The 17,555-nt window shown below is 43.4% G+C and overlaps 2 protein-coding genes across 6 annotated transcripts in view; one reads left to right on the forward strand and one right to left on the reverse strand.

Annotated features, from left to right (window-relative positions):
- The window catches only part of CMSS1 (cms1 ribosomal small subunit homolog), a 359,690-nt gene that overhangs the window by 58,049 nt on the left and 284,086 nt on the right, over positions 1 to 17,555 (reverse strand). The window lies entirely within an intron of this gene.
- The window catches only part of FILIP1L (filamin A interacting protein 1 like), a 313,162-nt gene that overhangs the window by 20,959 nt on the left and 274,648 nt on the right, over positions 1 to 17,555 (forward strand). Inside the window, exon 1 of one of the 2 annotated variants that reach the window (XM_056559275.1) lies at positions 6,849 to 6,916. The exons of the other annotated variant lie outside the window; for it this stretch is intronic. Within the exon in view, the coding sequence (XP_056415250.1) occupies positions 6,864 to 6,916 (53 nt within the window). The 5' untranslated portion in view covers positions 6,849 to 6,863. Of the gene's footprint in view, positions 1 to 6,848; positions 6,917 to 17,555 lie in introns of those variants that run through there. 2 annotated transcript variants of the gene reach the window in all.

Here is a 17,555-nt window from a genome sequence, read left to right on the forward strand (position 1 = left end):
GGTCGTAATGTACGGGTCGTAATGTACGGGCCATAATGTACGGGTCATAATGTACGGGTCATAATGTACGGGTCATACTGTACGGGTCATACTGTACGGGTCATACTGTACGGGTCATACAATAATAAACCTTTAGGCTCACACTCACATCCGCGCTGAAGAAATTACTCAGCCGCATTATAGTGGTCCTCAGGTATATGTTTAGCATCTGTGATTAATTTTCCGTCAGTAGAAATATGATTAGGAGTTTCCACCGGAGCAGTGGTCAAAAAGTCATCCTGATGCAACCGCTCCCAAACAAGCAGCACGGTTATGGGATTCCTGGTAGAGAGGTGCTGAGTGGAGCTGCAGACTCCAGAACATGATATGCCACAAGCCAGTCTAATGTTTCACTGAAGACATGCCACCGCAATATCCTTCTTGAGAACCGTCCAAATAAAATGTGAAGCAAAAGCCGGGATAAAAGACGCCAAAACTTTAAGGCTGACACATTGTACAATATGCATAGTTTAAGATATAAAACTATTAATTCCAACTTTTTACATAATCAGTATTTTAAAGGGGTACTCCCCTGCTCAGCGTTTGGAACAAACCTTTCCGAACGCAGGAGCCGGCGCCGGGAGCTTGTGATGTCACAGCCCCGCCCCCTCCTGACATCACACCCCACCCCCTCAATGCAAGTCTATGGGAAGGGGCGTGACATCTTCCCATAGACTTGCATTGAGGGGGCGGGGCATGACGTCACAAGCTACCGGCGCCGCCTCCATCGTTCAGAACAGTTGTTCCGCGGAGTAACCCTTTAAGCAGCGGAGTAACCCTTTAAGCAGCGGAGTAACCCTTTAAGCCAAAACCGGAAGTGGCTCCGAAACAGGCTACAAATCTTTCCAGTATAATTTTACTCTGTATCAGTTCCACTCCTGGGTTTTGGCTAAAAATAGACACCATAAGGCCCGGTACACACAGCGGAATTTATGCTGAATGTCTATTCTTCCTACAAACACCGGAATCGGAGTTTCTGAAGCAGAAACATCTGGCGCGGAAATTTTGCTGTGTGAACAATGCAGCAGAATCTCATTTAAATCAATTGGACTCTGCTCCAGTGGAATGTCTGTGTGGAAAATTCCATGCGCACATTCCGCACAAAGTCCGCCGTGTGAACACACCTTTATACAATGTTTTTCATGGAGAATGTTTCTGCTAGACATGGACGGCATTTTCAAAACCCTATTCATGTGTACTGTACACATGTATTGAGGGGGTGTGACGTCACAAGGGGCGTGGCCGTGACGTCAAGACCCCCGCACCCAGCGTTCTGAACTAAACGAACCGGACCCTGGGGCAGTGGAGTACCCCTTTAAGCGGTCCACACTTCAAACTTTTACACAAAGTAGGTGCAGGAGCTAATGAGAATCCTCTTTAATAAAATGTTTGTTTGATGGGTAAATTTCTTACACATTGTTTAAGCATTTTTCTGCCACTACAGACTCTTATAACATTTATACTAAATATACCATAAAAATCCGACGGGTGAGAATCCAATCCCAACAACAGGGGCAGATGTTGCCTTGCATGCGCAGTCACACCCTATTAAAGTCTATGAAAGATACGTAAATACAAGTAATAACCAAAATATTATTTCCCACCACCAGAAAGAGGTAATCCACTCCGTGTGCTTTATAAGCCATTTCTATTGCTATACCCCTTTAGCCAGTCCCATCCAGAAATGTCCCCCCACTTGAGAGATATAATAGGACAACAGAAAAGCCTTGCTTTAGGCCATGTTCAGATGTGGAATTTTTTTTAAACCCTATGGGGGAGATTTATCAAAACCTGTGCAGAGGAAAACTTGCCCAGTTGCCCATAGCAACCAATCAGATCGCTGCTTTCATTTTTCACAGGCCTTTTTAAAAATGAAAGAAGGAAGCTGATTGGTTGCTATGGGCAACTGGGCAAGTTATCCTCTGCACAGGTTTTGATAAATCTCCCCCTATACGTACACTGCAAGAAAATAAACCCCTGATGAAGCTTCTGGAAAAGCGGGAATACATGTGGAGAACGGAAGTCTTTTCCCATTTCTTTCTCTACGGTTATATATTGCCTAGGACAGATATTGTGCTGGAGGCCCACTGGTTGGGAAACACTGCTCTATATTCCAATTTGGTCATCTTATATCAAGGGCTGTATATTGCCATTAGGTACCTGTGGGCCTGTGCCTAGGGCAGCAGTGTTGCGTGGGGCAGCACTTCAGTGAAAAATAATTACTTTTAGTGTAGCTGCTGCTGCCATTCTGTGACCTTGTGAAAAAAAATTCCCTTTCCCTCTCAGAATATTTGCAGAACCTCTGGCCAGAAAGCACGGGCTGATGTTTTGCGCAAATAGTGGGCGCCGACAGAACATACTGGCGCTTGGACCACCGTCTCTATAAACAGCAATGCATTTCCGAGCGGATTTCACCAAAATAATTCACATCAATTCTTTGTCTCCGCGGCAAAATTTCCGCCACATGGATGGTGCAACAGAATCCCATTGAAAACAAGAGTAGAATTCTTCTGCCAAATTCCGCTCGAAAGTTCTGTCATGTGAACATGGTCTAAGGGGGGAGGAGGGGGGGGGGGTATATTGTCGGAGGGCCTAGGGCAGCACTGCTTACAGCCATTCTCATACTTCTCAATGTGTAAGGTGAAATCCAGGGCAATTTACCATTAAAATCTGTAACAAAATCTTCCCGTATCTGCGGCAAGCATCTGCCTTGTCTGGATGAACCTGAACAGGGCTGTGAAATAACGTGAAGTTGGAGGTCTGACTCCAGGCAGCACTGGCGTATAATGGGTGTGTACATACAGGATAGAATTCAAGTCACGTCTTTCCTATAGAAACTCTCATGTCCCTAGATGTCTATATAATAGAAGTTTTTATTAGATTACTATACAGCTTAACCACAAACTAACACTATGTGATAAGTCAACCTCCAGACTGGAGATTTAGAAGATCTTTGGCCCCAATCGGTTGCATGGGGAGTTGAAGCCACAACCAGCCCTCAGACCTTAGATCATATCCATTTGCTGTATGAAGCTTGCCAGCATCTGAAATTTAGATCTATATTTATTTTGACATGGTTTCAGAATCCGCATGTGTAGCTTTGGCCTCGGTCCTGCCGTAGGATACGTGGAGACTGCAATGTGTTAGTGACTCTGCCCTTTCAGAAGGTTATTACCAGGAAAAGCTCCGATCTGCAGCGATTAATAATACAGACCTCAGCTGGTCACTGAAACTGATGTTACTGTCAGTGGCATTGTGCCACATAGAATAAAAGCTATTATTATCTCGTGAAATCCTACCCCTGGGGTCCAGCACAGGGTTCTATCACCAGCCTCAATGCCGATTTTACTCCACATATATTAAAGTGATGATCCCCCTGGTACAAGTATAATCTGTCCACCGTAGAAAATACATTTCTTTCTTTACCCTTCTGATTTTTGCATTCGAAAATCTGTTACCATCTGGTGACATCACCAGGGACACATTACCTTGGGGTTTCCTTCCATGACATTTTTTGAAAAATACAAAAAAGGTAAAACTATTAATAGAAAAAAAAAAAAAAAGATATACAAGAGGCTAGATTTACCACTTAAAGGGGTACTCCCGTGGAAAACTTTTTCTTTTTAAATCAACTGGTGCCAGAAAGTTAAACAGATTTGTAAATCACTTCTATAAAAAAATCTTAATCCTTCCAGTACTTTTAAGGGGCTGTATACTAAAGAGAAATCCAAAAAAGAAATGCATTTCCTCTGATTTCATAACCACAGTGCTCTCTGCTGACCTCTGCTGTCCATTTTAGGAACTCTCCTGAGTAGGAGAAAATCCCCATAGCAAACATATGCTGCTCTGGACAGTTCCTAAAATGGACAGCAGAGGTCAGCAGAGAGCACTGTGGTTATGACATCAGAGGAAATGCATTTCTTATTTGGATTTCTCTTTAGTATAAAGCCTTTAAAAAGTACTGGAAGGATTAAGATTTTCTTAATAGAAGTGATTTACAAATCTGTTTAACTTTCTGGCACCAGTTGATTTAAAAAAAAAAAAAAGCTTTCCAAGGGAGTACCACTTTAAAGGGAACCCATCTGCAGTTTTGAGCCCTCAATTACATATAGAAAACAGGGAGGAGTTAAAACATATCTAGCATACAGGTCATGCAAATTGAAATCGAAAAATCGATTGATTGAAAGAAATGTCTTGTAGCATTCCAGGCAATGTTATTGCAAGTGCCCAGGAGGTGGACTCTTCATGATAGAAAGTGCCCAGAGCTCTGCATTTTGGCCACTTCCCTCGGGCGCTCTTATCTGCTCTGCCTCCTGATTGGACTCTGGCGCTGTCACTTAGATGTGAAGGGTGGGGCTGGGACAGCATTCAGTATACAAAGTTCTAGATATTTATCATGAAGGTCCCGCCTTCTGAGTACTTACCATATGGTACCTCAGATACAACAAGACATTTTTTCGGTCATGCAACATGCATAACCAGAACTTTGGGTGCATATTACTCCTCTCCCCATCTTCTATTTGGAATCTGTTTACCTATATAATTAACAGTATTTATGGGGATGCCTACACTTTACAGGGTCAGTGTTAAGATGAGGGGCAAAATGACTAACTGCCCAGGAAACCAATTCCCATACGAGGCTCTAAATTTTTATCCTGGTGCCCCTGATCTCTGCAAGAGTGCCACCTAAACAATGTCTGCATCTGTAGGACATGGATACAGATAACATTTATAACAGGGAAAGCCTGCCGTCCTTCTCTAGGCCACTGTAGGTCTGCAGGATGTCGAATAGAGGGAGGATCTCGACTCCTCATTTTCATAGGTAATAAAATACTGAAAAACTAAAACACCTTGATAAAAGTCTTCAAGTTGTTTCTGAATATCTGTATTGTAGTAGGTTTTAGTACAGCCAATCTCTTAAGACTTCCACAACCAGTTGATTTATGATGCACTGGGCACAGCGTACCTTCACTGGGCACAGCATACCTTCACTGGGCACACCATACCTTCTCTGGGCACAGCATACCTTCACTGGGCACAGCATACCTTCACTGGGCACAGCATACCTTCACTGGGCACAGCATACCTTCACTGGGCACAGCATACCTTCACTGGGCACACCATACCTTCTCTGGGCACAGCATACCTTCACTGGGCACAGCATACAGTCACTGGGCACAGCATACCGTCACTGGGCACAGCATACCGTCACTGGGCACAGCATGCCTTCACTGGGCACAGCATGCCTTCACTGGGCACAGCATGCCTTCACTGGGCACAGCATGCCTTCACTGGGCACAGCATGCCTTCACTGGGCACAGCATGCCTTCACTGGGCACAGCATACCTTCACTGGGCACAGCATACCTTCACTGGGCAAAGCATACCTTCACTGGGCACAGCATACCTTCACTGGGCACAGCATACCTTCACTGGGCACACCATACCTTCACTGGGCACACCATACCTTCTCTGGGCACAGCATACCTTCACTGGGCACAGCATACCTTCACTGGGCACAGCATACCTTCACTGGGCACAGCATACCTTCACTGGGCACAGCATACCTTCACTGGGCACAGCATACCTTCACTGGGCACACCATACCTTCTCTGGGCACAGCATACCTTCACTGGGCACAGCATACAGTCACTGGGCACAGCATACCTTCACTGGGCACAGCATACCTTCACTGGGCACAGCATGCCTTCACTGGGCACAGCATGCCTTCACTGGGCACAGCATGCCTTCACTGGGCACAGCATGCCTTCACTGGGCACAGCATGCCTTCACTGGGCACAGCATACCTTCACTGGGCACAGCATACCTTCACTGGGCAAAGCATACCTTCACTGGGCACAGCATACCTTCACTGGGCACAGCATACCTTCACTGGGCACAGCATACCTTCACTGGGCACAGCATACCTTCACTGGGCACAGCAAACCTTCACTGGGCACAGCAAACCTTCACTGGGCACAGCAAACCTTCACTGGGCACAGCAAACCTTTACTGGGCACAGCAAACCTTCATTGGGCACAGCAAACCTTCACTGGGCACAGCAAACCTTCACTGGGCACAGCAAACCTTCACTGGGCACAGCAAACCTTCACTGGGCACAGCAAACCTTCACTGGGCACAGCAAACCTTCACTGGGCACAGCAAACCTTCACTGGGCACAGCAAACCTTCACTGGGCACAGCAAACCTTCACTGGGCACAGCATACCTTCACTGGGCACCCTAGTTAGCTCAATGCCTCTCGGTACTTGCGCCCATTTGGTGTCGGAACGTGCTTGGCCTTGTCCTCAAAGGAGAAATTAATAATAAAAATATAGCGGACTTCTGGAATGTAAGAAAAATAAATAAGAGGTTTCCATAAGGAAAAGGAACCTGTTATTAATCAGAGATTCTGGCCTCGGACAACCCGCTGCTCGCCAGCTATTTACAAAGAACAAAACAAAACGTGTTTTTATTCTCGGCGATTGTAATGGAACCAGGACCTGACTACCAAGCCCCGCTGGAAGAATTGGCCACGCGGAGCATGAAAGAAACCTGCGGCATTTAAACTTGTCAAACAGCAAACATTTCCAGGAACTTGCACAATTCTGTAGCTTATTTTAGAAACAAATTGCTTTTCTTTTTCTAATTCTGGAGGAGGGATCCAGCCGACATACTTGTGGAGAACAACAGAGTAATCAGATCTCTGGAGACTTATATTATTATTAGTATTATCTCTGATATCACCAGGCGTTGGAGTAACCTGCATGAAGTGGAAAACAAGGCTGTTTGTGTTACTATTGTGAAAAACATTGCACAGAGAGGACATGGAGTTCATTATCGCTAAATGTTTCTTGGCTATTATAAGAATACAGTGCGAGTATGTATGGTTGGTTTATGGGATAAGACGTGTATGTGTGCATAATGCTGTAATGTGTGGGTTAAACTGTAGGTTGGGGCACTCCTGTGCTGTACACTGCCGTGTAATCCTGTATATAAATGGTAACATCTATGGTTAAAAACAGTTAGAGTATAATCTCAACTATATATATATATATATATATATATATATATATGCAAATAAGTTTCTCATCACACCACCATATAAGGTAGCCTGCCCTCTGATCAGTTCTGTACTGACATTGGTTGCCCCTCGTCAGTACAGAGCAGGGTGTTCTGGCGTGGCTTGAGGATGAGAGACCTGTAGCGACTAGTTAAAAGGGACGAGTATTTTCCTCAGGGAGAGGCACCACTTCTGGTGTAAAACGGAGATTCAAAAAGGCCATTAGCACTCCGCAGGCTTTCTGGGTACCCAGAAAGCCTGCGGAGTGCTAATTGTCTTTTTCGTCATTTAAATGTCGACGGATAGTTTGCGCTTACACTGATGCTCCCTGAACCTGCAGGACAGTTTGAATATCTTTGGAACTTGTTTGGGGCTGCTTATCCATCATCTGGACTATCCTGCTTTGACACCTTTCATCAATTTTTCTCTTCCATCCATGCCCAGGGAGATTAGCTACAGTGCCAAAGGTTGCAAACTTCTTGATAATGTTGCGCACTGTGGACAAAGGCAAATCTACAGTAGATCTCTGGAGATGGACTTGTAACCTTGAGATTGTTGATATTTTTCCACAATTTTAGTTCTCAAGTCCTCAGACAGTTCTCTTCTCCTCTTTCTGTTGTCCATGCTTAGTGTGGCACACACACACACACACACAATGCAAAGACTAAGTGAACTTCTCTCCTTTTTATCTGCTTTCAGGTGTGATTTTTATATTGTCCACACCTGTTACTTGCCCCAGGTGAGTTTAAAGGAGCATCACATGCTTGAAACAATCTTATTTTTCCACAATTTTGAAAGGGTGCCAATAATTTTGTCCAACCCATTTTTGGAGTTTGGCGACATTATGTCCCATTTGCTTTTTCCCTCTCTTTTTTAGTTTAGTTCCAGTACACACAAAGGGAAAAAACATGTGTATAGCAAAACATGTGTTACTGCAATGCTTTTCTGTGAGAAATACTTCATTTTCTTGAAAAAATTCAGGGGTGCCAACAATTACGGTGATGACTGTACAACAAGAAAAATTTCTCAGGTAGGGATTTAGACTGAATCTCAATGACATGGTGCAACTGTAAATTCTCATAAAAAAAGATGACAGCAAAATACCAAAATCATGTTGAATTCAAGCAAAACTCTTGAGTTCACCCTCGACACTGTGCCACTCTTTACACTCTTCTACCCCCCTGAAAAATGCACATGGTCCAATAAGAACAAGTCAGGTAGACCGTTATTATGCTAAATGGAAGTGTACGTCATACAACCCTCACACTAAGCACGGTCTCCCCGTCCTGTCAAATCCTGATATTTTGGATTGGGTGCCAGTATCTACTGTATGTTATTTTTTTTATTATCGGGATTTGAACCCATTTTAAAAAATTTTATATTTTATCCATGATTTTTACTTCTTTTATAGCACCACCAAATCACCGCGACATTGTAGCAGAGACCCTGTGCTTAGTTTTACTAATAAAACTCACTAATTTTCTATAGTCCTGATCTCAGGCTTCATTAAAGGGGTATTCTGCCCTATCGAAAGGATAAGGGATAAGATGTCTGTGGGTGGAGTATCCCTTTAACCCAGTCTTAAAGGGGTACTCCGCCCCTAGACATCTTATCCCCTATCCAAACTTAACCGGGACCAATCTTGTGGTATCTCCCTATCAACCTGGTATCTCACCTTTAGAGAAGTCCAGCTTCCGCATCTTGGAGCCGGATAAAGTGTCACACCCCCTCCCATAGACTTGCATTGAGGGGGTGAGGCACTACATCATGAGGGGCGGGGCTATGACGTCACGAGCTCCCAGCGCTGGCTCTAAGCATTCAGAACATTTTATTCCAAATGCTGAGCAGCGGAGTACCCCTTTAAGATGTCACTCCCAAGTGTGCCCTAAAGCCAAATAAATAAGTGTTACAGCGGGTCCACCCCCTGTTGGGGTGTTATCTCTTCCCGGTATGAGTGTGTATACCAAAATAACTGTCAATCATAATTAGGACCGCTAAGCCCAAAAGGAGCAGACAATAATAGTCATGAATCTTTTCCCATAGTGATATATATCAATTTTCACAGCTCATTTTGCTCTAAACTTCATAGAGTTTGGACTGCAATATTAGTGGTAGAGGCTCCCTTAAATGTGAACCTACAGTAACTGCGACCTGACACAAGAAACCAGTGAGCCCCAATGAGGACAAAAATTGATGTGAATGATGACAATCTCTGTACAGCGCTGCAGAATATGTTGGCACTATAAAAAACTATTATAATAATGATGGAGATACAACTTCTGCTTGATAAAATGAACACAAATCACAGCCTGTGTGTGTCTCATCACAGCAGCTTAATAACATAGTAAAAAGACTGTTTCTGTATAAGTGAACTCTTATTAGAGTCAATTTCTCACATTTCGTCACATGCTCCCTTAGTGCTGATCCAGTGATAGGAAGCTATTACATGTTATTTATAGATTTAATCATTGGTCTTTATATAACTAATGTATCAGACTGTGCCAACTGAAAGCTGCACGATCCATGTACTATACTAGAATATTGTTTAGGCATGCTCTTATACATGACAATGATGTAAACATATAGCCGTAACATATATTCCATACGACTGGGTAATATTCATTGAATTGATTTGTAGCATGATTACAATTTTTACCAAAATCCCATTGTAGCATTACTAGGCTTATCTGCCTGTCAGGAAAGCTGAGTCACCATGTCTGTGAATGTTGTAGCTTTTGGCACCAAGCTTTCCAGGGCTCCTAAATGGTAAATGTTCTCCGTTAGGCCGGGTTCACACAAAGGAAAACTTGCAGAAATATATTATTTTATGTATGGATGTTTCTACAAAATTGGTAAACAGTTTTGCGCTATGTGAATTGGGCCTTATGGTGTAATACATCATTTTTTTCGGATATGCATGTCAGGATATATATATATATATATATATATATATATATATATATATATATGGCTAAAGGGGTTATCCAGGAAGAAAAAAACTGAGCTGATTTCCTCAAAAACAGCACCACACCTGTCCGCAGGTTGTATGTGGTATTGCTGCTCAGTTCAATTGAAGAGAATGGAGCCAAGTACCACACACAACCTGAGGACAGGTATGGTGCTGTTTCTTAAGGAACTTCTGGTTTCCTTTTCCTAGATAGCCCCCCTTTAACCAAGAAATAATAAACACCTAAATTAAATGGCGATAGCAGAAAGGGGCGGGGCATGAAAATTCATTTACTTATCGTAATCAGGGTTACATTTTTATTAATCACAATTTTGATTCAGGTCATAGTTGCCCGGTCCTACTACTGGGTAAATATTTTTATTTCTAAAATTATGATGTTATAAAGTTAGGCTATGTCCACATCCAGTGGAAAAGGCCAGCAAATGTTTTGCATATGGATATTGTCACAGGCTTAAAGGGGTACTCTGTCCCTAGACATTTATCCCCTATCCAAAGGATAGGGGATAAGATGTCTGATCGCGGGGGTCCTGCTGCACCCGGGGTGTGGAGGCAGTAACGCCCCTACCATAGACTTGCATTGAGGGGGCATGGCCATGACATCACGAGCAAGGCGTGACCGCGTAGTCACAAGCCTCCACCCCGCATCGCCAGTCATCCGGCACAGAGCAAAGTTCGCTCTGTGCACCGGATGTCTGGGGTGCCGCAGCTGAGATTGCAGGTGGTCCCCAGTGGTAGGACCCCTGCGATCAGACATTTTATCCCCTATCCTTTGGATAGGGGATAAGATGTCTAGGGACGGAGTACCCCTTTAACAAAATACTTTTGTTGCATAAAGCAGATATGCCATTCTCATCTGAATTGTGGTGGTCTGACCAGGTAGACCTTCATCAATCCCAATAATTGGGGTGCTCAGTCCAGGCTTTCCAAGAATTTGTAAAAATAACACTTTTAGGTCCTGGAGCCATCTTCTCTACGTAACACCGTGTAGCTGCATCTGTATACACCACCTGCCCTTACAAAGATGGCCATGGAGATCTGAGGTTGTCATCTACTGCTAAGCAACAACCCAAAAAGACTTGGCTATAATCTTGCAAATAAACAAAGGAAGTAACGCCAAAAAGAGAGCCTAAGTCCCCAATAATGGATTTAACAACCAATAAATAAGAACAGAAGGTCCAGTCTTGTATTTGTTTTTCCTGTGTTATAAAACCTTTAAAATTAGAAAATAAATTTGGCAAATTATAAAATGTCAGAATAATGTCATGAGAATATTTACTGTCACCAGGCATCCAAAGCAGACCTTTACCGGACAGCCAGACCAATATAAGCAGGAGTGTTCTCTCTAGAGACAAAGGGCTATTTTCAGAACCAAGCATTGAAGCCAACAGTGTTTTTGGAACGCTCCTCTCTTCCTTACTAAAGGAACACAGAAAGCAATATGACCTCTTGTAGGACATTTTTCTCAGGGCAGATACCTGGAACAGGTTAGAACCCATAAAATTGGGATTGTCACCACCGAGTGTTGACGTAAGAAAAGCCAAAACAACTTTAAATAAGTAAAGGTCAAAGTGCGATGTGATCACTTCTGACCTTGGCTCCGTATTAAAGAGAAGGTGACAAAGAGTCATATTGGGCCAGAATTGTAGAAGAACGTAATAATATTGGCATTTCCAGCTGTGTGTAATGCACGCTTAGATTACACCAATGATCTCATGCAGACTGGTTAAGGACATACTACAGGGAATTACAATTACTTTACATTCCCTACAATGTTTTTTTTGTTACCACTTACGAAACAAAGACCATTTCTGTATAAAACTGGCAATATTACTTTATGTGTAATGTAGACATAACAGTGGTAGAGCATGGATCTGTAGACATATTACAATGTTTGGGCATGTTGTCTTCCCTGACCCACCTCAGCCAGTGGTTGGCCAAGCTGAAATCTCCTTGTGTCAATACGGGACCAGAAAATGGAGACCGGCAAGGAGGCATCAGGCAGGTAGGCACTTTTTTTTAACCCAATCTAGCCACAAGGGCAAAAACAACCCCACTGAACATTAAATGATGATCAAAGCTGGACGAGATGGTCCCTTTCCCTCACATCCACAGGCCTCTCACCAGCCAAGCCAGAATCCCCTGCTCTGTACTGACCAGGGGCAACACCCCAAAACAGCGCTGTCTGCAGATGGACACTCTCTCTTTCTGAAGAGATTTCTGGCTTGGCAAAAATTTCAATCTGTTTAGGAAAAGCTACCTGAAAGGGTGGTGTGACTGAGCTGCTCTGTATATCCTTTCTTTCCAGAATGTGGAGTGTAAGTGTAAAGTGTAAATTGGTTATGAATCTCCACACACTGTTTTGGTGTCTCCTCAAGGAGAAATCTTACCCCTTTAAATTAAATGGTAAAACATTCAAAGGTACTATCCCACTAAAACAACAACTTTTTTAAAGATATATGCCCAGATGTATTTCTTTCTTATATTATCCATAAATCAATAAAAACTAGAAATTCAGGTGAAGTCAGCTCCCATTCACATAAAAACCAGTAGCCAGAAAACCATCATATAGTTTAAGAGTTTCAGATCAGCTGATCCTTTAACGAAGGTTGATCCGAAACACATAAACCACATCATGTTCATCCAGCTACTGGTTTTCATATGAATTTTGCACAATTGTTAGGTTTTACCTGTCTGCAATAAAGTTATGAAGAGTTATCTTCAGCTATGAAAAGCTATGAACAGTTATCAACAATATATTCGATTTGTTTATTGGTTGAGTAGTTGGTTGGCCAATGTCCAAAGTTCACAAATAAATAGCGATTTTACCCATGTAAATATGTATATCCCCGATAACCAGTAACCAGTGAAGAGGGGACCAAGCACACACAATCTTCCATTTCCTGAAGAACCCCGCCTGTTGGGCTTGCAATAGTTGCGGAGAGGAGATGCCGAAAATGGCAGATCATGTATGCTGGGCCACCCCTTCACTACACAGGCTCCTGGGGGCACAAAGGATACCACTGGACAACCAGGGAAAATGCCCTCTGGCCACAGGAAACAGGGGATATAGACCTTATAATAAAAAAAATCTAAATTATTAATAAAATAAAAAATAAATAAAATAAAAAGGATGGTCCAATTAAAATAATGTTCTCCCCTATGCCCACGATAGGGGATAAGTATCTGATAGCGAGGGGGGTTTATGGACAACTCGGACCCCTTGCGATCTCTGATACAGGACCCTGCAGATAGCAAGTGCTCCATTTATTTAGACTGGGTTTTGTTGAGTCCCATGATTTCAGTCTACACCTCTGCAATAACTTTCAACAACGAAGACTGATGCCCATGGCCTATCAGTGCATACACCTTTCATGTAAAATAACAAACACGTTGGAACAAATCCACGCACCGAAGTAAACAGATCTCTGTCAGCTTGGCACGCTATTTCTGCGGGCAAGCTTACCATGTTCCACGGCTCTTCTTTGAAGTAGTAGCCGCTGTATATCCCTTAATCTAAACCTTTAGTAGAGGATTCCTGATAATCCATCCCTGAAGGGAAACTTTAAGACCCCTCTTCTCCTTATAATAATTTAGCTTTGAGGCAAATTTAATAGATTTCACCCTAAACTTGATCTAAGTGAAGTTAGTGATGGTCCCAGTCATCTTTCCTGCATATATACGTCACCGATATAAAATAAGATGTCAAATTGATATGAAAATGACAAATAGTTCTATCATCTATAAAATACAGACACTGCTTTACCTGGAACGCTGACATACCGTATTTTTCGGCATATAAGACGCACCTAATGTCCGGGCATGCTGGGAGTTGTAGTTTTGCAACATCTGGAGGTCCGCAGGTTGAAGACCACTGGTATAGGAGGTAATACTCACGTGTCCCCAGACCTGTCACCGCTGCCCTGGATGTCGCCCTCCATTGCTGTCGCCGTGTCCCCGGGATGTCCCCGTCGCTTCGGAACATCTCTGCTGCCTGGTATCCTCGCTCTCGGTCGCCGCCATGATGTCGCTATGCACGCCGCTCCTATTGGATGACGGGACGGCGTGCGCAACGATGTGATGACGACGAAGGAGAGCGCCGGACATGCAGGGGATCCCGGCACGGAGCAGACACCGAGAAGGCAGGTAAGGTCCCTCCAGGTGTCCTGTAAGCTGTTCGGTAAGCTGCGATTTCACCGCGGCGGTCCCGAACAGCCCGACTGAGCAGCCGGGTTAGTGTTATTTTCGCTTCAGACGCGGCGGTCAGCTCTGATCGCCGCGTCTGAAGGGTTAATACAGGGCATCACCGCGATCGGTGATGTCCTGTATTAGCCGCGGGTCCCGGCCATTGATGGCCGCCGCGATAGGTGTGTATTCGCCTTATAAGACGCACCAACTTTTCCCCCCAGTTTTGGGGAAGAAAGAGTGCGTCTTATACGGCGAAAAATACGGTATTTATTACCGGCTTACATTATAATATATATATATATATTCCCATCCCTGGCACTCCTTCAAGTAAGATATTCTGAGTGTTCTGCACAATGAGACATCTGTAGACGTTTCTTAAAAAAGGATTTCTACGCCAATGACTTTCCAGAAACCATCATCAAGGACAGAAGAGAGAAAGAGCCTCTATTAATAATGCGCTAAAGGTAATGGTATTATGGAAGTGGACGGCTATTTCAGTCTTCCTATGGCAACTAGGGAGTAAACAGAGCACATGCAAGGAAATAGAGAATATATATAGCTGGCCATTGGAAGGGCTTTATAAGATTTCAGCCTGTCAGCACATTTAATGTTATAGCATAAATGAGAAATGTGGGAACACTGCATGAACCCAGTCTCTATGTGTAAGTAGATATATATATATATATATATATATATATATATATATATATGTTATGTGCATTTATATATAAAGTAATGCAAGTGCTTGAGTATTGTGCATTTTGCAGCATCTAACACAGTATATATAATACAAAACTTCACCTTGAGTGGCACTAACCCTTATAAAGTGTACCTGGCATGGAGACCGCGGGGAGTCCGAGAGGTCGGACCCCCGCGATTGGGTACTCCAGAGAAAAAAAATGGTTTCAAATCAAATGGTGACAGAAATTTATACAGATTCATAAATAACTTAAATTTAATAATCTTAACCCTACCAGTAGAGGACGTTGTGTAGTTCTTTCCAGTCTGACCACAGTGCTCTCTGCTGACACCTCTGTCCATGTCAGGAACTGTCCAGAGCAGGAGGGGTTTACTATAGGGATTTGTTCCTACTCTGGACAGTTCCTGACATGGACAGAGGTGTCAGCAGAGAGCACTGTGGTAAGACTGGAAAGGACTACACAACTTGCTCTGGAGCATACAGCAGCTGATAGGTACAGGAAGGATTAAGATTTTGAAATAGAAGTAATTTACAAATGTGTTTAACTTTCTCGCACCAGTTGATTTGAAAACATTTTTTTTTTACTCTGGAGTACCCCTTTAAGACCCGATTTGTTGACCAATTTCCTTTTTAAGATCTACATTTTCAATTTTACAAATGAACACAAATAAAACTCTAGGGCACCAGAATGCAAGCACTGCATACACCATTGTGTATCTGGCACAGACCATGTGCAACCTCACAGCAAAGCAGAATTCTGCAGCCTGTAGACCTGTGGTTGCGGAGCTGTACTCTGCACTTTGCTTTCCATTACCCTAATAAATAAACTGTCTAGTCACTTACACGTACATATGTATTGAGGTTTATATATACAGCAATGAAGGGGGTTTCCTATTGCCCATAAGTTTTAATCACCTTTTACCACACATCAATGCTTATTCTGCTGTTGACAATGGGCGGTTAGTCTGCCACAAATAGCGCCAGGGTTCCTGTTTGTAACGGGATCAAAGTGTAGATCAAGAGATTTTAATAATTCTCTAATATATTTAGACATCTTCTCCCCTATCTAAAAGACCCCCACGATCTCCCTGCTGCACCCGGCATTCGTTTAGACCGTTGAGTACAGCGCCGGAAAATCATGATGACACAGCCACGCCCACTAGTGATGTCACGGCCACGCCCCCTCAATGCAATGCATTGAGGGGCGAAGTGTAACATCACACGGGGGCGGGGGTGTGACGTCACACGCCGCCCGCCCTGTAGTCGTCGGTAATCAGTCCCAGAGCGAACACGCTCCAAGGACTGATTACAAACGGGGTGCCGCGTGCATGATCCCGGGAGTCCCCAGCGGTGGGACTCCCGCGATCAGGCATCTTATCCCCTATCCTTTGGATAGGGTATAAGATGTCTAAGCACCGGAGAACCCCTTTAAATAAGATGGGCTACAGCAGCAGAAGACCATACCGGGTGCTACTCCTGTCCGCTAATAACAGTAAACCAAGGCTATAATTCACGCAGGCTCCCCAAAATTGGATAATATAGAAGACTAAAAGAACGTTGCATGGTTGATCAGTCTGAATACCAGGTGTAACATTCAGATGGCAGGGCCCAAATTTAGCTTAAACAACATAAAAGCATTAATCCATCCTGTATTGTATCAGCAGGTCAGGCTGGTGTGAGGTGTGGGGGACATTTTCTTGGCACACTTTGGGTCCATTAGTACCAACTGAGTATGTGTCCATATGGAGGAACTGCGTGATGTCATCAAGTCTATATGGAGGAACTGTGTGATGTCATCATGTCCATATGGAGGAACTGTGTAATGTCATCATGTCTATGTGGAGGAACTGTGTGATGTCATCATGTCTATGTGGAGGAACTGTGTGATTTCATCATGTCTATATAGAGGAACTGTGTGATGTCATCATGTCTATATAGAGGAACTGTGTGATGTCATCATGTCTATATAGAGGAACTGTGTGATGTCATCATGTCTATATAGAGGAACTGTGTGATGTCATCATGTCCATATGGAGGAACTGTGTGATGTCATCATGTCCATATGGAGGAACTGTGTGATGTCATCATGTCCATATGGAGGAACTGTGTGATGTCATCATGTCTATATAGAGGAACTGTGTGATGTCATCATGTCCATATGGAGGAACTGTGTGATGTCATCATGTCCATATGGAGGAACTGTGTGATGTCATCATGTCCATATGGAGGAACTGTGTGATGTCATCATGTCCATATGGAGGAACTGTGTGATGTCATCATGTCCATATGGAGGAACTGTGTGATGTCATCATGTCCATATGGAGGAAGTGTGTGATGTCATCATGTCCATATGGAGGAACTGTGTGATGTCATCATGTCCATATGTAGGAAATGTGTGATGTCATTATGTCCATATGGAGGAACTGTGTGATCTCATTATTGTCCATATGGAGGAACTGTGTGATGTCATCACGTCCATATAGAGGAAATGCGTGATGTCATTATGTCCATATGGACCAAAATCTCTGAGGAATGTTTCCGGTACCATGTAGAAAGAATGAAGGCAAAAGGGAGTTCAATTCGGTACTAGCAAAGCCAATTTA

The sequence above is a fragment of the Hyla sarda genome, chromosome 2, assembly GCF_029499605.1.
Source record: "Hyla sarda isolate aHylSar1 chromosome 2, aHylSar1.hap1, whole genome shotgun sequence".
NCBI lineage: Eukaryota > Metazoa > Chordata > Amphibia > Anura > Hylidae > Hyla > Hyla sarda.